The sequence below is a fragment of the Tachysurus vachellii genome, chromosome 21, assembly GCF_030014155.1.
Source record: "Tachysurus vachellii isolate PV-2020 chromosome 21, HZAU_Pvac_v1, whole genome shotgun sequence".
NCBI classification, from domain to species: Eukaryota; Metazoa; Chordata; class Actinopteri; order Siluriformes; family Bagridae; genus Tachysurus; species Tachysurus vachellii.
Genome location: NC_083480.1, coordinates 3,007,604 through 3,031,481, shown reverse-complemented (window position 1 = coordinate 3,031,481; position 23,878 = coordinate 3,007,604). Strand labels below are relative to the sequence as shown.

At 40.3% G+C, this 23,878-nt stretch overlaps 2 protein-coding genes across 4 annotated transcripts in view; both read right to left on the bottom strand.

Moving 5' to 3' along the window:
* Nucleotides 1–1,376: 1,376 nt before the first annotated feature.
* LOC132837601 (BTB/POZ domain-containing protein KCTD5-like) lies at nt 1,377–4,325 on the bottom strand. The gene is made up of 4 exons (XM_060857360.1): nt 4,140–4,325; nt 2,091–2,199; nt 1,887–1,978; nt 1,377–1,536 (listed from the first exon to the last, which is right to left on the bottom strand). Exons 1-4 carry the CDS (start codon nt 4,323–4,325, stop codon nt 1,453–1,455), a joined length of 471 nt encoding a protein of 156 aa, XP_060713343.1. The 3' UTR covers nt 1,377–1,452.
* Nucleotides 4,326–10,945: 6,620 nt separating this feature from the next.
* pdpk1a (3-phosphoinositide dependent protein kinase 1a) overlaps nt 10,946–23,878 on the bottom strand; it is an 18,988-nt gene continuing 6,055 nt past the window's right edge. For all 3 annotated transcript variants that reach the window (XM_060897103.1, XM_060897104.1, XM_060897102.1), the window contains exons 3-14: nt 23,808–23,850; nt 23,536–23,673; nt 23,292–23,436; nt 23,081–23,178; nt 22,495–22,570; nt 22,293–22,361; nt 21,550–21,646; nt 21,254–21,427; nt 17,384–17,601; nt 16,577–16,634; nt 15,160–15,312; nt 10,946–15,022 (exon numbers count right to left, since the gene is read on the bottom strand). In XM_060897103.1, coding sequence (XP_060753086.1) covers nt 14,909–15,022; nt 15,160–15,312; nt 16,577–16,634; nt 17,384–17,601; nt 21,254–21,427; nt 21,550–21,646; nt 22,293–22,361; nt 22,495–22,570; nt 23,081–23,178; nt 23,292–23,436; nt 23,536–23,673; nt 23,808–23,850 — 1,383 coding nt within the window. In that variant the 3' untranslated portion in view covers nt 10,946–14,908. The remainder of the gene's footprint in view (nt 15,023–15,159; nt 15,313–16,576; nt 16,635–17,383; nt 17,602–21,253; nt 21,428–21,549; nt 21,647–22,292; nt 22,362–22,494; nt 22,571–23,080; nt 23,179–23,291; nt 23,437–23,535; nt 23,674–23,807; nt 23,851–23,878) is intronic.

Here is a 23,878-nt window from a genome sequence, read left to right as displayed (position 1 = left end):
CATGTGTTTTCTCTGATCTGATAGCTATCTGAGTTGTTAAAACTGTTCCATTTACATTAGGCCACATAAATGCGCCTTGGCGAATCGGATATCGATCCGATCTTTCTACTCCCGCCCAAAATGCTAATATATTTTACCTCATTTCCGGGGTAATTGACATGTAACACGCTTTGGTGTATGCGGTTGCTACAAAAAACAGCATTTACTGTTTGCTGCATTTTCGCTGGCAGCAGCAGTGCATTTTAAGACCAAACGAGACACCTGGGTGAAAGATCGGAGCCAGCACTGGTGGGAAAACATATTTGTTTTTGGCGTGATTCATGAGTGACGTACTACTGCGAGTGACGTACTTCCGTTTGGGAGGAGTATAGCGCTGACGTATGTGGCTTGAACATCCACATTCATTTACACCTGTCCTCCGAAACGTTTTGGAGACGGATATAAATCCGATGGTACAAACCACTTCAGGAGGTGGTCTGGGACGCGTTTCAGATGAAACTGGACAGGTGTAAATGAATGTGGTTGTTCAAGCCACATACGTCAGTGCTATACTCCTCCCAAACGGAAGTACATCTCTCGCAGGTGATCTTTCACCCAGGTGACTCGTCGGGGCTTAAAATGCCTCCAGCGAAAATGCAGCAAACAGTAAATGCTGTTTTTTGTAGCAACCGCATACACCAAAGCGTGTTCCATTTCAATTACCCCGGAAATGAGGTAAAATATATTAGCATTTTGGGCGGGAGTAGAAAGATCGGATCGATATCCGATTCGCCAAGGCGCATTTATGTGGCCTAATGTAAATGGAACAGTTTTAACAAATCAGATAGTTATCAGATCAGAGAAAACACATGAAGTGACCAGGTGTAAAAAGGCCCATATAGACAGATCGTGGGGGCGGGGCTTAAGGAATGTTAGCAGAAATCATTCAGTGTAAAAACTTGGGAGGGGAAATAAAAGTTTTATAAAGCACAATTAAAAGTTTGGTGATTTCTTTCATTTTCAGGAAGTTACTTTGTCTTTAAAAGTACTTTAATATTCTTTTCTGTAATAATAATCATTAATGCATAAATACAAAAACCTCCGAAAGAAGGAGTTTAACACAAAACGCAGGTCTTTAAAATGGACCGGATTTTCATAAATATCGTTCAACTTCTTGTATAAACACTCAAAAGAATGTAAAAATAAATCTGTTCGTATCCAACTGGATCAATGAGGCCCAATCACTGAAACAACACAAGGAAGAACTCTTGAGAGGAACCTGAACTCTTGAGAGTAATTAATAACTCGTTACTCTTCCACAGTGAAATCAAACAGTACTTCATTAGACCTCTTCATTAAAGAGAAATTTCAACGTTCACGATGAACCAAATGTCAGTCTGTTAAGGTTTATTGTCCAGTGAAGAAAGAGTCCGATTCCTGGGTTGTGTTCCGCTTCATGAAGATTTTGGACCTTCATTGACAAGAGCAATTCAGGCCCTCAGAATCAGACCCAGTTTCTTTCCACAAGCCATCAGACTCCTCAATAACTGAAATGAACTGTATCGAGCACAACACACACACACACACATGCACAATCAACTGTATGGACTGCAATGACCTACACAAAATACAAACTATCCCAATATACATCCATGTCTACAGCACCATCATATCAAACTGTTTACATGATGTTCTTCACACTGTTTTTGCTCTTTACACATTACAGTCGATTTCTGTTTTTTACAGAAACAGTACCTCATGTAACTGCTGCTATAATACTCGTGTTCATTCCATTATTCTGCACACGCAATATTGATTGGACATACAGTATGTACACTGGTCGGTGCTGCTTTTGTGTAATGGCTTGTATTTTTCTCACACGCAGAGTCTCACACGCACACACTCACCCGAGAAGTTTTGCAGTCCCGCTCCCTGATTTTGTCTTTCACTAGTTTGATCAATGAAGTGATGTTATAAAACTCGGCCTCTTCCAGCACACCTAGTCAGCAACAAAAAGTCATTAAGAATCAAAACGGATGCCACACATCGGCATAAAGATTTCAGCGAGACAAAAATAAATAAATAAAATCGCACATCCACGCTCGTCCTACCTTCTTCTGCGAGTCCTCGGTTGAGCACCAGTTTGCCATGTCTTAGATAATTGAGCACTGGACCGAAGTACGTTGGGTCTCGGTCGATCAAGTACGCACCCGTTTCATCCTAGAGTTTGGAGTAAGAGATAAGACAAGAAAAGTTTCTAACAGTCCGTTTTATGCCCTCACATACTGACGGTGAAATCACATGTATTTAATACCGTCAGTCCTTCCGAGTTAATCACCAAACTTGGAGATCTAGGGATCAACACCTCGCTGTCATTGGTTTATGGACATGGACTTTCTGACCAACAGACCCAGGTCAGGCCACAGACAGGACACAGACACCCTTAACACAGGTGAACCACAGGGCAGTGTGCTGAGACCATTCCTCTATTCCCTCTTCACTCACAACTGCAGGCCTGTGCATGGATCTAAGGATCTATGGAGTTACAGCATCTGGCCTCATGGTGTTCAGACAACAACCTGCTCCTTAACACCAGCAAAACAAAGGAGCTCATCATGGACTTCAGGAGGAGGAGAAGAGGCACACATGCCCCCATCCACATCAATGAGCTGCCAGTTCAACGTGTCTCCAGCTTCATGTTGCTAGAGATCCACATATCAGAGAACTTGGACCACCAACACCTCCAGCCTGGTCAAGAAAGCTCACCAGCACCTGTTCTTCCTGAGAACACTGACGAAACATCACCTGTCTTCAGCCATTCTGAGCTTTTACTGCTGTGTTATTCAGAGCCTCCTGACCAACTGTGTCACAGTCTGGTATAGATAATGTAAGTCGCTCTGGATAAGGGCGTCTGCCAAATGATGTAAATGTAATGTAAATGGTATGGGAACTGCACAGCCACAGACCGCGAGGCACTCCAGCAGGTGGTGAAAACCGTTAGATGCCAAACTGCAATTCGTTGCCTTGTACATGGGTAATGAAAATAAAGTTGAATCTAATCTAATGAGTAACGCCTCCAGGTCTGAGCAGAAGTTCACAAACTGCTCTTTGTTTCACTAAATTTTACAGATTCTTATTCAATTAAATACCTGTTTAAATTAATACCTGTAATTGTTGTTTTTTTCCACTGTACTAAAAAAGTCTCTCCACTGTATTAAGAAAAGTCTCAAATCTAACCACAAGTCTACTACTGAGCACCTTCACTACACAGCTTTCTAATTAGTCAGTTGATCGTAAAGTCAGGGATTCGATTGAGACACAAATCACGACAACAATCGGCGGCAAAAAGGTTTGAAGAGAGACCGAGCTTGGGGATGGGTTTAACGTGCTAGAAACTGAAACATATGTAGTTCTAGAGTAAACCAGAAGGTTTTGAATCATACAGAAGACACACAAAACCTGCTTCTGCTTCACATTGAAGTGCATAACATCACCCTGGCACTGATTAATTTCCATCACAACTTTTGACTGGTAAGGAATATTCCTTTGGGTTATAGCCAGTTCATTATATATCTGGATCTTACCAACAGTATAAAGTGTTTGAAAATGATAGCAAACCTAAATTATAAAACGGATGGAATAAAAAAACAAATAAAAGCAGAAACGTGGAGTAGGACAACAGCCAGGTGTTTAGAGGACGATTTTCCCCTCCCAAGTTTTACACTGAATGATTTCTGCTAACATTCCTTAAGCCCCGCCTGATTATCTGTCTAAAATGTGTCTATAAAATGATTGACAAGAGGCACATCCAATCAACAAACCAGCTGTCCGGACTCCAAACGAGTTCTTAGCGACTTTTATATACTTTTATACTACTTTTGAGAAACAATGCTATAACAACAGATTTAATGTATTCAGGTTCAAGTCTAAACAAGCTGCTTAGAGTAAATAAATAAATAAATAAACTGATTGACACCGCTATCACTCCAGCACACAGTCCGGTCCTGGGACTGTTTGTTCTGTTAAGGTACAAAAAATGCCAGCTATTAAACTAATAACAAAACTAATGAATAATATGATGAGCACTGTTTCCATCCACAGACATTGAAAGTAGCTAAAGTGGCTACGGAGCAGAAAAGCTACTGTATCCGTTAACTCGCCTTGTCAGAGTTGAGGTCGGTCTGGCACAGGCGGTACAGAAATGATTCTGAATCCCTGCACAGAGTTTGTCTGGTGGTGAGAAAGTACGTGCCGCCGACATTAAGACGAACCCAATTGGACGAAGCACTTGTTGCGTGACATCTTCGAGCCACAGAGCCGCTTGGGTCAGGGCTCTTCTCTGCCATGCCACCTCCACTTCTCTCTGCTCAAGAACTGAGCTCAATGATCCGCTTCGATCCGTCTGCGGCAGTGCCCGCCAAACCAGTGGTTGCCAGGTTGCATCAGAATCAGAATCAGAATCCAGGTTATTCCCAGGAACTGTAGGGTTTACATGTACACTACATGTACAGGTATTTGTCTTGGTGTGTTGGTGCATAATAATAATAGAGAAAAAGCATAAATATAAGAAACAAAGGTTATAAAATAAGCATAATAATAATAATAATAATGTGTATAAACACAGGATATACAATAGTGGACCAGTGTGAGAAAGGAAGGTGCATTATAACAGTGTCCAGGATGAGAGGGTCAGCCGCAATCTTAACTGCCTGCTTCAGGGTCCTGGAAGTGTACAGATCCTGCAGAGGTGGTAGATTGCAGCTGATCACCTTCTCAGAAGAGCGAATGACACTCTGCATTCTGCTCTTGTCTTTGCCAGTGGCAGCAGTAATACACGCAATAATAGTATATAGTTTATTTTTTTTTTTTACGTACTAGTACTAGTCAGCTTGGGATAGCCTTCCTAAACTACCGGTTCTTTCCCTGTTAAATTTTTGAGATACGAGCATCTGAGCCGCCGCCACCGCCGAAAAACAAAGATCCCCAACAACCACGTGTGCTCTGTTTCCAACGCCTCAGCTTCCCGCGTCTCACTCTGTTATAGCCGCCTTTCCACTGCACACGACAAACGACGGCCGATAAACAGGAAGTCATTAATTTCCTATGGAGAGTCGCAACGGCGCTGCGTGAGGTGCCGACCATCTGCGGATCCGTAATTTTCGGATCCGTTTTGAACGTTGGATCCGTTAAAAAATTTGAACTTGTGCGACTACATCGCATCTGATACGCCGACCGGACAGGTTTTTATTAAAACGACCGGCAGATGTTAGTGAGGAAAGAGTGACAAAAAAGCCAAAAACAAGTGAAGAGAAAAGCGATGCATAAAATTAAGCAAAATTAATGTAAAGAAGACAGAAATTGTAGCAATTAAGTTCAGTTAAGTTAAGAGAAATCAAGCATCACGTTAGTTCTGACAGGCCACGTTGTCAAGCGTGCATCAGCTGTTAATCAGCTGTCCACGACGCACACCAATCCGGTTACGACATCCATATTACCCGACCATTTAAATTCCCATTCATTGAGCCGCTTTCTAGCGCTTTGCTGCTGCCGTGATTTAAACTCCCTCCTCCAACCCCGACTCCATGCTAGAACCTGTGTTCATTGTACCAGTTTACGTCATAAATCTCCACATATTTTTCTCTCTCTCTCCCTCTCTCTCTCTAATTATTTAATTATTTATTTATACATTTATCCATTTATTATTTTCCTTTCCTATTTTTAACTCTATGCATGATTAATGGTTCTGTTATACGGGGGTTTATTCTATTTTCTAGTTGCTGCTCTCCGCGCTCTAAATGAAGTTTAGTTAAGTTCCATTTAAGTGTAAAGTAGCATTAAGAGTGTACAGTAGTGAGTAAGTAAACGAAAGTGAAAGTGTAATTCCTCCTAACTCCTCCGCCTGTTTACTCCTCCCTCAACCTCCGTGCGCATCTTCTGTTAGCTCAAGTCGTCTGATCTCCAAGGTAAATAATACACTTTATAGTAAAACCAGTTTATTTTTTTAACATTTTTCTAACATGTTTTTATACAATATTTGGCATTTATAAATACAGGTACATTTTTTTTTACATTTTTCATATTCAAAACACATAAACAAAACAACTGGAGTGGAATTTTGCGAGCTGGAACGGATTAATGGGATTTCAATTCATTTAAATGGGGAAAATTGTTTTGAGATACAAGCAATTTGAGAGCAAAGTCACGGAACGAATTAAACTCGTATCTCGAGGTATCACTGTATATATACATATATATATATATATATATATATATATATATATATATATATATATATATATATATATATATATATATATATAAACACAGAACTGGGTGATCACTTTAAATTTCATGATGTAAAAACAGTTAAATCCGTATTTAATAGGTGAGAGGTGTGACTCGATTTTGATGCCGTTTGTTTAGATTGCTAAATACAATACAGTTATAGAATCTGTAAGCCTGATTGAACTGAAACTCCCTAGCAACCAGCTGTGATTCCATAGCAACTGCCTAGCAACACTTTCCATGATATCCTGGGTTCTTGGTGGTCTCTATCACACAAGCTTGTGGCTCCACAGAGAACTGCCAAAAAGTTTTAAATGCTTTATTTCGTTATTGTGAGTTTTTGTTCCCAAACTTTGTGAACTTTTTTTTTAAATAGTTGCTCTGTCTTTGTGATGCCAGTGCTGCTGCACAAGGACTTGTACATGACATACACCAATATTTTAATTGAATAATTTAAAACATTTCCACTCAGACAAGCTTCATTATTAGATTCCAGCTGACATTATTTTCAGGTATGATAGCAAAATGAGAAAATCACCTAGACCTTCTTATGCTCCACAGACTCCTATGCTCATGCTAGTAGAGATATTTCAGGGTTTAACTAACATCCAAGATCAACACTGAGCTTGGGTTAATGTCTGTACAGAATTGTGTATGTTCTCACACAGGTAGTTAGGTGCACTGGCTGTGCTAAATTGCGTGTGTGTGTGGGGTGAACTGTGATGGACTGGCATCCCACGCAAGGAGAATCAAGAGATTGGCTTACCTGGGGCTTACACTGCTTTCAGGGAAAAAACCTACCACGAGATCAGATCCACTGCAGGTTACCATGGAGACGAGTTTTAAAACTATCGAATGGTCAGAAGTTTTTCTATTAAATACATTCCTTCAGTTGTCTCTTAAGTAGAAAAAATGTTTCCGAACGCTCTACCACTCTTTCGTTCTTCCTCCATCACCCTGCTCACTGCCTCGGTTTGCTAAGAGACCTCCCTCATTTGGAGAACGAGTCCAATGTCCAGAACCTGGTTATCACCCGTCTTTCCCCAGCTACAAACATGACTGCTACCCCACTACACATCTCCGATCATCACCTGTATCCTTCACCATCACTCTGCCTAAATCCTGCCTAAAGCTACCTCTCACCCCCTCGTTCTTACCCGCTGCAACCTACACTCTGTCTGCCCTTCTTCTATAGCTTCTGGCACTCTTTCTTCTCTTCCTGATCCTGAGTACTTTTCCTCAGTACCCTTGGACTCAGCCACAGATACGTTCCTCTCCTCTCTTTCCTCAACCGTGGACTTTCTTTGCCCTCTGTCCACTAAACCCAAGAAAACGTCTTGTTCTGCTCCTTGGCTTTTAGATTTGTTGCGCGACAATCAAAGAGAGCTAAGATTATTTGAGAGAAAGTGAAAGAAATCACAACTTGATGCAGATCTTGATTCTCACTCATGGCCAAGTTCTCCTCAGATGTGACTTCTGCCAGAACGTCCTTCTACAAGGAAAAGCTTGAAGCTTTGGCACAAGACCCTCAGAAGCTCCACAACATCATCTCTTCTCTACTCAACCCCCCGGCTCCACCTGCTTCATCCTCATCCAGAAGACTTTGCTGCTTTCTACCAGGAGAATATTGAGAAAATCTGCAGGACCTTCACTACTGCCCTGACTGCACTTGAATCTCACAGTCTGGATTCCCCTTCTCCTTTACTGTCGCATTTCTCTACTGTAGCAGAAGAGATTTTACAACTCCTCCAGTCCTGCAATCCTACCACCTGCCCATTGGATCTTGTCCACTCTCAGGAGTCTCGGGATTTGCGGATCTTTTCTCCCTGTATACTCACTCTCTTGGTAAAGTTATTTCCTCACGTGGGTTCTCTTACCACTGCTATGCTGATGATACACAACTTATCTTCTCTTTCCCACCCTCAGATACCACAGCTTCTGATCCGATCTCAGAATGTCTGGCAGAAATATCATCATGGATGACTGCTCATCAGTTAAAGCTCAATCCTAGCAAAACTGAACTGCTGATCATCAGGTGATTCATCCCCAGGTCATGACCTTGCACGACGATCTGATCTCCCCTTCAGTCACAGCTCGCAACCTTGGAGTATCCATGGACAATCAACTGTCCTTTTCCTCTAATGTTTCTAATGTGACTCGCTCATGTCGGTTCCTTCTCTACAAAATTAGAAGGATTCGGTAATTTTTGTCCACACAGGCTGCTCAGGTACTTGTCATTTCAAGACTGGACTACTGCATTGCACTGCTGGCAGGTCTACCTATGAACGCAATTTGTCTTCTGCAAATGATCCAAAATGCAGCTGCATGACTTGTTTTTAACCTGCCTAAGTTCTCGCATACCACCCTGCTGCTGCGATCACTCCGCTGGCTTCCGGTAGCTGCACGCATCAGATTCAAAACACTGATGCCTGCCTACAAAGCCAAAAACGGACCAGCTCCCTTTTACCTCACCCTTACCTCACCTTACCTTACCTTTACCCTCAGATCCACCAGCACTGCTCGACTGGTTCCACCATCTCTCAGGTTAAGAGGCAAGTATACAACAAGAGTCTTTTCTGTTCTGGCACCAAGGTGGTGGAACGAACTTCCCCTAGGGGTCCGGACAGCTGAGTCACTGGCTATTTCCAAACGACGGTTGAAGACCTACTTATTCAGGAAACACTTCAACTAGCACTTCCTTCCTTGTTTGTTGCATATATGTTTATTAACAAAATAAATAAAAAAAGAAAAACTTGAACAATGTTTTAGACTCATGGTATCTTAAGTATGTGACCTAGTGACCCAGAGTTAATGTATCCAATGATAAAGACTTAAGCACTTCTGTACGTCGCTCTGGATAAGGGCGTCTGCTAAATGCTGTAAATGGAAATGGAGAAAATCAGCTTGTAAACAAGTCCATGCATGTTCCAGGGTTGCCAGTTACACCAATATTTCCCAATTTTGCTTGAACCTCTTCAGCTAATTAGTGTACAGTGTGTAGAAAGAGGTGTCAGTGAATAGGGTCATCATTTCCACCTCAGTTTAATTCAGTGTTAATCGTCACTTTTACACCTAAAGACCCTGTTGTATGAATCTTCTAGTAAAGCTGTGAGTAAAATGTAAGCTAAAAAGTATCTGCCATATTTACAAAGGTTATGTAAATGCTGATTTTCATACTTGTTGAGACTTCTTGTTCACACATTGATCACCTGTAAAGCGCAAAGTGCATTCCTGACACAGCTTATTTGTCATAGAGCGACGGACATTAAAATCGATATAAGGTAAGGTGCACAGACAGCTAGAAACACGAATGAATGATCAGTGTAAAGGCTGGAAGACAGAAATCTTCCATCTAAGGGAGTTTTCCAGCTCAGGCTTGTTCATTAGGGGAAAATACATTTAATGTATATTACATACATTTAATGATAAACACATTTAAATATAAGTCTAATATTAATATTGAACTTTTGGACTAATTTCGTCTGTTCTATAAAGCTGCTTTGAGACAATGTCCATTGTTGGAAGTGCTCTACATAAAACATAAATGTAGGTTGTCCATCCATCACTCAAGCTGCTGTTATTCATGTTTTTCACCAGATAAACAATCCCATCACATGTAAAATAAGTTGTACACTTTTCTTCTTATTCATTTGTATAGTGTCCCTTGAAAGTTTGTGAACACTTTAGAAAGTTCTATAATTCTACATAGACCCAAAACAACATCAGATTTTCACACAAGTGAAAATTTAATCAAATGAGCCAAAAATATTATACTACTTCATTTAATTATTGAGAAAAATGAACCAGCTTTACATATCTGTGACTGGCAAAAGTATGTGAACCTTTTATTTCAGTATCTGTTACAGCAATAACTAAGTAAAGTTTCCAGTAACTTTTGATCAGTCCTGTTCAACAGCCTGGAAGGTATTTCAAGTACAGAAAAGCTTCAACACTCAGAATTTACTGGGTGTCCTCACATGAACTGCTTGCTTCAGGTCCTTACACAGGTTCCTCTTTAATTGTTATTTGGTACACAGACTTGGGTGCTTGTGATCGTTGTCTTGGAGTATTACCCATTTTTTCTTGAGATTCAGATGTCTTGCCATTTTCATTTAGAGATCACTGGAATAATTTTGAATTCATTGTTCCATGAATGATGGCAGGTTGTCCTGGCCCAGATGCAGCAATACAGGCCCAAAGCATAATACTACCACCACCACCACCACCACCATGTTTTACAGATGATATAAGGTTCTTATGCTGGAATTCAGTATTTTTCTTTCTCCAAAAATAATGCTGCTCATTTTAAAACAAAAAGTTTTGTTTTGGTCTCATTCCTCTATTTGTACAGAATGTGTCTGATTATAGATTTGTGTTTGAGTTCAAACTCTTTATAGATGATGTTGTAACCAGCCTGATGAGCAACAATAACCTTTCTGAAGTCCTCAGAAAATCTCCCTTGTTTACATCATGATCCAATTCCAGAAACACATGTCATAAACGCCAGACTTTGATATATCTCTGTTCTTTAAATAAAATAGGACTCATAACATTGTGACACCATAGCAACTGCCGAGCAACACTTCAGGACCTTGCTGAGTAATTACTTAGCGTATTCTTGTGTAAATTTTCCAGTTTAAAAAAAGAAACAATGTGATGAAACTCAGGTTGAACACAGAACTAATAAACATACATGCTTTTATTACAGGATTCACCACATATCCATGTGAGATATTTCTCCATCAATCTTTAAATAACACGCAAAACCCAAAAAAATAAACATTTACATTTGAATAATTCATTCAATAACCAAACAGAAATTGTACGATGAAATGAGAAGGCAGCGAAAGATAATAGCTTACAATTGATTATTTTTCTCCCATTCAAAAGGCTTTACATGACTGGATGTAGCTGATGGCCCCCGAATTTCATCGCTCATAACACGGTTCATATATTAGACTTTAAATAAAACACAAACAGCCAGCTGAACCACCGTCAGCAAATCATCTGATAGAAGAATAAAAATATAAAAGCTGTATCTCTGTAACGTTACGTTACTTTCTGAAGATCTGTACATCACAGTTGATTTCGGCAACAGAGCAGGTAGAGTCTCGAACGTACAAAGAAAAAAGTCCATCAGGAGAAATCCACATCCACGTGGTAATTTCCACGGATACAGCATTTCATTGTGTGTTTGGGATTGAGTTTATATATCTTATTTACAGCTATAGAGAATTTCACTAGAGCTAAAAAACTGAAACAAACAGAAAAACACAGCTAAATTAAAAAAAATAATGAATGTAGCCAAAAAAAAGTTTTCCACACTGCTCTTAACCCCAGGTTATTGTGGGTCTAAACCCAACCCTTAACCCTGTGTTATTGTGGCTCTAAACCCTGCCCTTAACCCCAGGTTATTGTGGGTCTAAACCCTGCCCTTAACCCCAGGTTATTGTGGGTCTAAACCTTGCCCTTAACCCCAGGTAATTGTGGTTCTAAACCCAGCTCTTAACCCCAGGTAATTGTGGTTCTAAAACCAACCCTTAACCCTGTGTTATTGTGGCTCTAAACCCTGCCCTTAACCCCAGGTAATTGTGGTTCTAAACCCGGCCCTAAACCCCAGGTAATTGTGGTTCTAAACCCCGCCCTTAACCGCGGGTTAGTGTGGCTCTAAACCCTGCCCTTAACCCTGTGTTATTGTGGGTCTAAACCCTGCCCTTAACCCCAGGTTATTGTGGGTCTAAACCCTGCCCTTAACCCCAGGTTATTGTGGGTCTAAACCCAACCCTTAACCCTGTGTTATTGTGGCTCTAAACCCTGCCCTTAACCCCAGGTTATTGTGGGTCTAAACCCTGCCCTTAACCCTGTGTTATTGTGGCTCTAAACCCTGCCCTTAACTCTGGCTTGAGGAAGGTTTCCCACGTGTAATATAGCAGCGGGGTTTGCACTGCTGTTTCCCCGGGGTTATGAAACCCTGCTCTGAAGCTTTTGCAGTGTTAAGTCCACATTGCGGTGCTAAACGTGTTCAGTGTAAAACGACGCGCTGTTCCAATGTTACGACTCGACACTTAACAACAGAAATCCAATGAGAAACTGAACAGCGTCTCTGTGCCACATATCAGGTGAAAACCAGGACGTAGAGACACTGAACAAAAACGGCTCTGTAGATAGAGTCAGGAGACAAAACGCTGAACATCACGGAAGTGCACGCCGTAGTGAGGGGGAAATACGTCATGCTGAGAAAGTAGAGGAAGTTACAGAGATGTCTCTGAACGTCTGGTCGACTAGACGACAAACTTTAAAAGAACAAAAAAGAAGAGAAAGCTGTGAAAGATAACAAAACCTGCTCTGGTGCAGAGCCACAGACCTGAACTTTTTTCCTCACTGACGTGAAAGCGTGAGACGTGGCGTTATTTAAAGCGGCCGCGCGCTGGATTTATCCAATCAGGGTTGTTGAGGCTACGAATATGCAAATGAGAAGGAGGTTGCAGCAGGGTTTAGGAATGTACGGTGTGACACAAGGTCAGATTATAAAGAGCCAGGATTCAGTGTTAACCAAAGTAGGAGCAGTGTGAAACCTCCAACTACATCAACCCAGGACTGAGTTTAGCCCCAGTTTATCATCATACAGGGAAAGATTTCACATCTGAAAAGCCCTTAAGTGTACCTTTAGCCAAATATTAAACGTATTTTTCAAAAACAAATCTGTAAACCTACAAAAAAAATTAATAAATTAACCAACCAACAACCACAAAAGTACAAATTAAACATCACTATAATGCCAAAACGATCCCATTCAGCATGAACAGTGAACAGTTTTTTAGTCTTTTAAGTGATGACACAGCAGCAAAGCCTTAAATACAGGACTTAAAGGAGCAACAAAACCCACAAATATCGTCTGCAGCTCCAGACTTCAAACTGTGACTCCTGTAACTCATCAGACTTCCCTGATAGCGTGCCCCGTGTTAAATAATGCAAACTTATACACAGTAATGTACAGAAGACAAGCACAAGGGGCAGAGTTTCCTGACTCCCTGCACACTCACACGTTAATAAATAAAATGTCTGGATTAAGATGTCCAACATAACAGGCACTAATTTTCATGCTGGAAAAAAGTCCTCAAACGAGGAAGGTGCAACAAAAACGTCTACAGCAGTTGTAGAACCGATTGATATGCTCGTCCTGCTTTTATGTACAGTTCAGTGCAAAATGCAATCCTCTGGCTTTTCTCTTCCTCCACTGACTTCCGAGTACCTGCGGCCTCAGGAGCCTCGTCGCTGATGACAGACAGTCGTTTTCAACTTAACTGCAGCCCTTAAAGGGAACGCAGCTCGATGCATGTGGAGCTTTGAGCTCTATACAGGCTTATCAGTAGCAGTGCGCTGGCTCTTATCCTTATAAATGAAAGTAAGATTAGAAATCTGCAGAACACTACAGAGCAAGCTGTGTGCTGACGAGCACAGAGACCAAGCAGAACATTTGTGGACTTCCTCAGGCTTGTGCGATATTACCACGCATTCTTCCCTACATGATATTATGCTTCCACCATCCCAGTGACATGTCTCAGGGATTAGATCACATTATATTATTAGACCAGTCAGCTGTCGAGCATTCAGGGTTCTCCGCAAAATATCACCACACGTTAACTAAAAAACAATAAAGATGGACAGACAGGGTGCCAGTAGTTTCAGATAGACAGACAGAAAAATGGAAAACCTTTCGAGTTCATTTATGTGAAATTTGGATGGTTTGACATTTGGACCAGATTAGTTTATCAGACAGATGTCTGTAAGAATTCTTTACATCTGAACAGCGGTGGTTGCGTCATACAGTCACATCATCACGATCCGTTCACACATCCGTTTTTCCTTTTGCGAATTGTGAAGTGTATTAGCTCTGGGGGAGGGGCACGGATACTATGCGACAAGACCGAACACGGCAATCTGCACTAACATTTAAAAAAATTAACAGCTTGTGCATTTGCTTCGAAAATTGTGGACATGTCAAACTGAACTGATCAGACGAGTGATGAGTTTCCATAAACTCTCCCAGATCGGGATAGAAATAAAAAAAATCCCAGACGAGCTCCTGGAGTGTAGAAAATCCTCCAAGACTCTGGGAAATTGAATCCTGTCTGAAAAGCGATTCAGCTACTGTTAGAGTGCATGCATTAAGGAAAGAAATTAAAGAGAGAGAGAACAAAGAATGAAGATAGGGCAGTGAAGTGTCAAATCGGACACTTTAAACGCTACATTAATAAATTAGAAAGTGATGAAAACAGTGTGAGCAGCAACGACTGTGAATTTCTGCAAAATCGCTTATTAGCAATCAGCACTGATAATATTATTACTCCCTCCTCCTCCTTCTTAAACCTGAACTGGTGGAAGTGATCATTTTCATCCATTTATAAGGCTTAAAGTTCTGGATGATTAAATTGTTTATCGCAGTATTCAAAAGCCAAAAATCTTGATTGGGGAAAAAATCGTACCTCTATCGCACAAGCCTGCTCTTTTTTTTTTTTTTTTAAACTTACTCTTTAAATGCTCTTCTTGCCACAAGGTGCTTAACAAAATAAAAGGCTCAGATTATGAGGATGTGTCTTGACTTGAGGAAACACACACACTCTCTCTCTCTATCTCTCTTGCTCTACATGTCAGTAGTCTGATGATTGTGGTAAATCTTTCCCCAGACTTCCTGGATCTTCTTACACCACTTGTCCGCGTTGCCGTTGGGGTCCATTAAATAATACGTCCTGTGTGGCTGCATGGTAAAGAATCAGAGATCAGTGCATTTTCATTTTTATTGCCACAAAACCAAAATATCCTCTACATTTCTATATTTCTGGAGATCAATACATGAACGTAGGATGCATTTTAAAAAAAATTATTTTTTTTTACCGTGTGAACAAAGAAAGTCTTGAAGTTTTTGGCTTCTGGTCGCAGCTCAGGAGACCAGGGGATCTCCCCTTTAAGGACTTTATTCACAGGATCTACGTAGTAGAGATGCGGCCCCTCCGTCAGCAGAAGCTGCCTTCGACGTGCAAACAAGCCCTGTGTGGAAAGACGAGTGTCACAACGTGATGCAGTTCCAAACCACAGACAATAGAGGGGGCTCTGAGGTTGCTACTAAAACTAAATCTCACTAAAACTGTATCTCACTTGCTTCTGATTGTCTTCTGATTTATATGTGCTTAAAAAGCTGAATATTTTATTCAGAGATTGTTTATACACAGTGCTTGACTTTGTACTGAAACCCTAGTCTACTGGTGATTTTTCTTCCTGGAAGATGCTATTGGTCCCTAAAAACATTTCCTCCTACAAACAGACTCCTAAATAGTTTCTACCCAAGTACAATTATAGAATTAACTCCAGCTGATGGTGACAATATCACCTCACTTAAAACACACAACATTCAACTACTAGATGTGCAATAAACTTCTTCTCTTCTTGCTAAAAGTTATTTGTTCTTTAATACTTCTTTCTATTTATTTTAATATATTCAACATACATATCTGATCACTTTGCACTCGCCCATCCTACTCGCATTTTGCACATTTTGTCTGCGCAATATCTGTTTACGTCTGCGCAATATCTGTTTACGTCTGCGCAATATCTGTTTACGTCTACACTATATATGTTTACATCTGCGCAATATCTGTTTACGTCTGCGCAATATCTGTTTACGTCTGCGCAATATCTGTTTACGTCTGTGAAATATATGTTCAAGTCTACGCTATATCTGTTTACGTCTACGCTATATATGTTTACATCTACGCTATATCTGTTTACGTCTGTGAAATATCTGTTTACGTCTACGATATATCTGTTTACGTCTGTGAAATATATGTTTACGTCTACGCTATATCTGTCTACGTCTATGCTATATATGTTTACATCTACGCTATATATGTTTACGTCTGCGCAATATCTGTTTACGGTGGTCAAACACATATCTGTTTACGTCTGCGCAATATCTGTTTACGTCTGCGCAATATCTGTTTACGTCTGCGTAATATCTGTTTACGTCTACACTGTACTGTATATGTTTACGTCTACGCTATATCTGTTTACGTCTACGCTATATCTGTTTAAACCTACAGTAGGCCCAGCAGTGGCAGCTTGTTGGACCTGTATTTCATACCCACAGACAATCAGTGGTCAAACACCTTAACCACTAGGCTTCAACATCGAACGTTTTTTAAGGACTGACACGAAAATGTATCAGTACTTAAAAACAAAAAAGTGCTGGAAAAGTCCTTGAATTTAATTATGAAGCATTTGCAGGAACCTGTAGAATATGAAAAAAGTATCTCACCTTTCTTTTGTCAACTGGTCCCATTTTTAGTATCAAATTGTTTCCAACAAACTGGTGCCTTAAAACAGGAATAAACACAAACAGATCTGGATAAGGCACAAAGCAGCAGCAGTAGTGAATAATATGAGCTTCATTTAACATTTTTGGTAAAATTACATTTCATTACAAAGTATCACAGCTGATTCAAATCCAAAACAACTTTGAAAGGAATTCCTTCAGTCGCAGGCAGGATTGGGATTACAAAAATCTGTCCACACTTATCATATCTAGATTATCTAAATGAAGAAAAAAAAAAGTCTGTTATACCATGAATGCGGTAAATAAAAAAGAGAATCAAATAATAAGCATTATGAGCTAACGTTCATGTTAATTAATAATAATTAGTAGCGGTTAACAAAATGATTAAAAAAGAACAATATTGTTCAGTAACGATCAATTAAAACAAAAAATATTTATTTCTTTATTTATTTTTATTTTAAATTTAAGGCAACAGAGTCAAAAAAATATTTTTGTGAAAGTATTGTAAAGAAATAGAAAAGCAGAAATCGGAATTATAACCTATATATATAATTGTTTTATTATTATTTTAAATGATTGATTTGGAGGTGATTTTTATCCCTGAAACTGAGGTCTCTCCCTTACTGTCCCTGACTTTATTCACAGGATCCACATTCTTCCCTGACTAGTAAGCGTATTATTCGGCCAGTCTACGTAATTCCTAATAGACGACAAACCAAATGAAACTTCTTGAGCATAACCTTTGCCCTAGGCGACACAACCAGGTTTCTGAGGATGCGAATGACCTACCAGGGGTTCCTGCTGGTCTGCTTCTGCAACAGCAGCTGCTTCTCCTCGCTGGAGAACTGTAGGTCCAGTTCGAAGGAGTTGTTGTCCAGGTCATGGATGTACTGCTCGATGTTGCTGGTGGATCTCTGGGGCAGCAGCATGGTTGGCACCGAGAGAGCCTGCGAGGAACTGGAGTGAACCACCTCCATGCTGCTAAACTGACTCAGGAGGTCGTCATACTGCAACGAGAAGTTTCATACAGTTCGTAAACATGGAGTCAAATTAAATCACCGTAGCTGAAGAGCATGTGAATGATTTATAGCAGTCTACACAATTGTATGTGAATAAACAAGGCTTGAATTCTGTCGCATTCTCCTCACATCTGTATCCTAGCAGGAACAGAAACATAAGGTCTGGCCAAATCTACTATTTGGTTGGTTCTTAAAAAAAAAGAACACACTGCTGATCTCAGAAACACCAACAGTAGATGAGATGAGAAAAAAAATCCCTACACAACAGTTGACCAGATGAGAACATCCAACAGCTTGGCACACCTATTTTTAGGCAGTTTCTCACATTCTCCTTTGCTTGACCTCTCAAGGTAGGATGGGGAGCGTTGGTGCAAAGCCATTATCAGACCTCTTCAGAGATCTTCAATCGGGTTCAAGTCTCACTCAAGGAGTTTCACAGAGTTGTCCCGTAGCCACTCCTTTGTTATCTTGGCTGTGTGCTTAGGGTCGTTGTCCTGTCGGAAGATGAACCATCGCCCCAGTATGACGTCGAGAGTGCTCTGGAGCAGGTTTTCATCAGGATGTCTCTGTAGATTTCTGCATTCATCTTTCCTTTAATCCTTACTAGTCTCCCAGTTCCTGCTTCTAAAAAACACCCCCACAGCACAACACTGTCACAACCATGCTTCACTGTAGGGATGGTATTGGCCAGGTGATGAGTGGTGCATGGTTTCTTCAAGAAATGACTGAGTCTGAGAGTCCTTCAGATGCCTCTGGTCTGAGGTATCCTCCCAGTGGGCCATGATGTGCCTTTTAATTAGGAGTAGCTTCCGTCTTGCTTCTCTACCATACAGGCCTGATTGGTGGAGTGCTGCAGAGATAGTTGTTCTTCTGGAAGCTTCTACTCTCTCCACAGAGAAATGCTGGAGCTCTGTCAGAGTGACCATCAGGTTCTTGGTCAACTCCCTGACTAAGGCCCTTCTCCCTGAATCACTCAGTTGGCTGGCCGGTCGGAAGAGTTCAGGTGGTTCCAAACTTCTTCCATTTACAGATGATGGAGGCCACTGGGCTTATCGGGACCTTCAATGCTGCAGAAAGTTTTCAGTACCCTTTCTCAGATCTGTGCCTCAGTACAATCCTGTCTCGGAGGTCTACAGGCAATTTCTTGGGCTTCATGGCTTGGTTTGTGCTCTGACATGCACTGTTAACTGTGGGACCTTATATAGACAGGTGTGTGCCTGGATGTTCAGTGGAAACAGGATGCACCTGAGCTCGAAGGCTGTGAATACTTCTGTACATATGATTTTTTTTTTTCATTTTTTTTTCTAATAAATGTGAAGAAATTTGAAGAAATAAACGTAAAAAATTGTTTTTAACATCAACAATAATGTTTTCTTCAAAAAGTCTATAATTTTGTCTCTGGTACTTCTAGACAGATCTACAATGCTATATACAGGAAGTAACTAGTAAAACTATTAAAGTAGATGTCAAGAGTCATTTTATTTATCATCTGGTTCAGTCAGTGGTTTTTATGTGTATTTTTCTGTGATTATATTTTTAAGTGCGTGAGAAATTCCATACTCAGCCCAGTGTTTTACTACATAATCTATCAATGTTTAATTCACTGTGGTTCAGTGAATTGTGTGTAACATGACAACAACTCGAATCCCACTGGATTACATCATGACTGTCGCTATTACTTCTGACCTTGCAAAAGTAAACACACTGTACAGCACAGTGATCTTACCAGAGAAGATGATTTAAAGGCTGGAGATGAAAGACAACACAGAACTCACACAGAACACTACAGAACTCAGAAACTTGATCTTTTTGTAAATTAATTATCTACCAATTCAATTCACAAATGCAGGAAATACTTCATCTGAGTCGTTCTGTTTCTGAAACGCTGCAGTATTTTATCACAATGACAGGTAATATTCCATAATGCAGAAGTTTCTGATTCTTTTTTAACGTGTTAGTCCTAAACGACACTAAGCTGTGAGTTTTAACATGTACTGTATAAAGCAGGTTAATATTCCAATTCGCTCCTGTGAAAACATTGATCACGCTGGATACAAATGGATTTATACGTGTGTTTACACAAACAATTCCATATTCGTTAATTCTGTAATTTCTGAGAATGTTTATGTTTACTCGCAAGAAGATTAACTAAAGTGAACCTCGACCTGATCTCCTTCAGATCAGACGTCTTTATCCAGAGCCATTATCAGAAGAGCTTTAAAATCTCCATAAAAACACGTCCTCGTTTCGTTCATATTAACTACATTAAAGGTGGGGTCTCCATTGTTTGAAAGCCAATGTTGACACATAAAATCACCAAAACAAACACGCCCCTAACCCAAATGGGTCCCACCCCTGTATTGATAGCTCCGCCCACACATACATGCGTAACCCAGGCAACTAATGGAAAGAAATGTGTCTTTATCATAGCTGAAGGGAAGAACAATACGATTGCAGATAAACAAACAAGCAAAAATGACACACAAGCATAATCATGCAAAGGACAAAGGCACATATTAGTTCTGTGTAACAAAGCAAAACCAACGTTACTCACCTATCGAGAAGGAAAAAACTTAAACTTAACTTAAACTTAAACTTAAACGCTGTTACTACACAAAACGCGGTTGTAGCTGCGTCTCTACATTACTACGATAGAAAAGAGGTGTTATTTGTGTAGTAACAGCGTTTAGCTCAGGAGTTATTGACTCAGGAAACTCCAATCTGTGAATATGTGCCAACTTCCTGCTCCTTCAGTTCTTTCCAGGGCTGGAAAGCTGATCCTATATTAACACGGTCCTACTTCTTGCCTTATCGTAAGCCTTTCTTCACTTTCTTTCTTTGTTTTTATCCTCCATGTCAATGTTAAAATCGCTTTCTGCTAATGTCACACATGTGCACTGAACACTATCTCCACCCATATAGACAAGACACGCCCCTTTCTGCTCATTGGCTACATGTTTGTTTTTATTTTTGATTTGTTTGTTGTCCCGACAGTTTTCTGAATCATTTCTCAAACAACGGAGACCCCACCTTTAATCAAAGAATGTGAGAAATAAAGAAAGCGAGTCAGCACGAACCTGTACATTTAGCTGATGGAAGATCAAGCGCTTATTATTATTATTATCATTACTAAATATCTTTTATCATTAAAGAAGTGAGTCAAAAAATGTCCATTTCTGTATTTCAGCCTTTACGTTGATCACTCAATTCGTGCTCCTAGCTCTTTGTGCTTTTTACCTTATATGGGGTTTTGTGGGCGTCACTACATGCAAATGAGCTGGGTCAGGAACGTGCTTTAAACTTTATAAATGATCAACTTACACATGTATAAAAGAAGTCAGCCTCTTTTTTTGGTAAATCTGGCTTTTTTTGGAACATTTGACTTCAGCTTTACTTAAAAACACTTTTACACACAAATCTTCTGAGAAATTAACAACTAACGGCACAAATGCTAGAGTGGAAACTCTGTATTATGACATCACTCAGAGAAGTTGCTTCACAGGTTCTTGCTACATCATGCCTCTATATTTGAACCATGTGCTGTGAAAGTCTTAAAGGTGTTTTTGTAATCACCCTGGATATTCGATATATGTTTATGGCCGCGGTTTGATTTCAGTTGTTCAGTGTGAAGCATGCTCACGTTGCCATAGTACTCCTCCTCATCCTCAGCCATGGCTGGCAGGTACGGGGTGAGTTTCGGTGGAGTCTGCAGATGAAGGTCCTCCCATGAAATGCTCTCGAAGAAGGCATGGCCTCTCAGGGGATTGTAGCCTCCCATCTCCTCACAGCCAAGACGCTTAGCAGGATCTGAACACTGGACGAGCGAAAAGAAAAAGAAAAAAAAAATAATTACAAATGATCAGAAACCTAAACTCATTTGAGGAAGTTTGTGTCTGTAAAAAAAAAAGAAGTAACAATTCGGTCATGCAAACTCACTAATAGCTTCTCCACCAGATCCTTAGCTTTGGAAAAGAATTTCTCTGGAAAGTCATACTCCAGTTTTATGATCTTCTGGAATATCAAGTATTCGTTCCTAAAGGAGAAACAAAATACACAGCTTGAGCTATTATGAAGTCAGAGGTTCCAGATCACATCTTTTTCAGCACTTTAGACAACAAGTGCACGAGTGTTCGAGTGTGTACGAGCTACCGGGACAATCTGTACAGCTGTATATGTGACTAGGAGGCGAACGGACCATGTGACAGAGCAGTTGGTGTTTTTTTTTTTCTTCTTAGAGGCTGTAGACTCTCTACACAAACAAGTCATAAACACCAAAGCCATTACTTCCTGTTATTTCACACCATGCTTCTTTCTTTTCATTAAAAAAAAACTATTACAGTGATGCTGAAGTCAACGTTTCTAGACACATTGTGTTTGTTTTCTGTACAGAACCTTTAAATGTGTTCGGTCAGTGGACAGCTGGGGAATAAGAAGCTGCATGGCTCTTAAAAAATATTATACACGTTTAATTATGAGCCTAATATTACTGTAGTGCAGAAAGGGCTGTGCACTAAGGCAGTACATGCAGATATTTATTTTGGTGGTTCACACAGTGACATTAAAACAGATTTTTTATTTATTTATTTTTTTTAATTTAGTCAGTTTTAAAAATAATGTGGCTGCAAAAAAAACATTTAAGAAAAATAACGATAAGGAGAACGAGACGTTGGATGACTTACGCTGCTCTGAAGGGCGGCAATCCAGCCACCAGCTGGTAAACTATACAGCCGAGAGCCCAAAGGTCCGAACTAAAAGTGAAATCAAGAACGTTAACACTCCTTTGTTTTGTGTGTGTGTGTGTGTGTGAGTATGTGTGTGTGTGTGTATACATATTTCTATTATTTAAAATATAGAAAATGTTATTTAGGCTTTTTCAAGTACCTTTTACATGCTGATTTTTCAGTCAGCAGCTCTGGTGAAACGTACTGCGCGGTCCCCACAAAAGAGTTTGCTCTAGCTGTGAAAGATAAAAAGCCCATCATCAGTTTGTCAGTAACAACCACGGTGTGTGGCAACCACAGTCCACCAGACGGGTAAAAAAAAAAGTCAACCGTATATGCAGTAGGAATTAATGCACATGTTGGTAAATAACTAAACAGAGCAGAGGTTTAACATCATGTTGTGTTTATAGTCGGAAACTAAGTAAATCACATATTTAAAGATTATACAACGGGAGGGAGGGAGGGAGAGAGCAGGAGAGAGAGAAAGATAGAGAGGGAGAGAGGGATAGAGGGAGGGGGAGAGAAGGAGGGACAGAAAGAGAAAGAGTAGGATGGAGGGAGAGAGAGCAGGAGAGAGAGGGTGTAGTGTGCTCGAGGTGAGTGGTGCTGTAGTAATGTATCTATAAATAACAGAAGACAACGTGCTGACCTACAGAAAGGTTAAGATAAGCTAACCACAACAGAGTAGTGTAAACACACGGCTGAGAGAGAGAGAGAGAGACAGAGAGAGACAGAGAAGACTTTACTCTGAGAGCTGTCTGAAGAAAACTGCTTCGCCGTTCCAAAGTCTGTGATCTGAATGTGCATGTCCTCGTTCAGTAAAACATTCTCAGGTTTCAGGTCCCTGAAAGACACGTTATAGACATAATGCAGAGAAAACAACAATAACCCAAACCGCAAGACTGTAAACAAACACTGAGGTGTCAGGTAGAGCAGAGCCTCAGGACCAGGACGTACCTGTGAATAATCCCCATCGAGTGGAGGTACTGGAGAGCACACACCAGCTCTGCGGTGTAAAAGCGCGTACACGTCTCGTCGAAGGAGCCGATCTTGCGGATGTAGCGGAGCAGTTCGCCGTTCTTTGCGTAACTAAGTCCGAAATCTGATGAACGTTAAGGAAATGAAGGGATAGTTAAAGAAAGAAAAAATAATAAAAAGGTTCCTCACGTTTCGTTTTAACACCAAAAAAAAAAAAGGATACATAATTTTTCAGCATCCTGAAATGTGAAGTAGAGCTTTACAAAAAAGGGATGATTGATGCTGGACATGATGTCTCTCTCTCTTTTTACATAGTGTGTTTTATTCTCCTTCTTGATGTGCAGCTTCTCCAGAATCTTGACTGAAATCACACACACACACACACACACAAACATCTCATTTGAAAAGCACTGTGTGTGTGAGTGAGTGTGGGTGTATTTGTGTGTATATGTGTGTGTGTGTGTGTTTGAGTAAGTAGGGCACATTGTTCTTTACTTGCAAATTCCTTTTCTGTTGAAATCTCTTTTGCGAGAACCACCTGAAACAAGCAGGAGATAAAAAAAAGA

Coding starts and splice junctions, on each gene's coding strand:
- LOC132837601 (XM_060857360.1), bottom strand. CDS start 4,325: ATGGCAGAGAAGAGCCCTGACCCAAGCGGCTCTGTGGCTCGAAGATGT. Junction 2,200..4,139: donor CCGACCTCAACTCTGACAAG/GCGAGTTAACGG, acceptor TCCAAACTCTAG/GATGAAACGGGTGCGTACTT. Junction 1,537..1,886: donor GGGACTGCAAAACTTCTCGG/GTGAGTGTGTGC, acceptor TGCTCGATACAG/TTCATTTCAGTTATTGAGGA.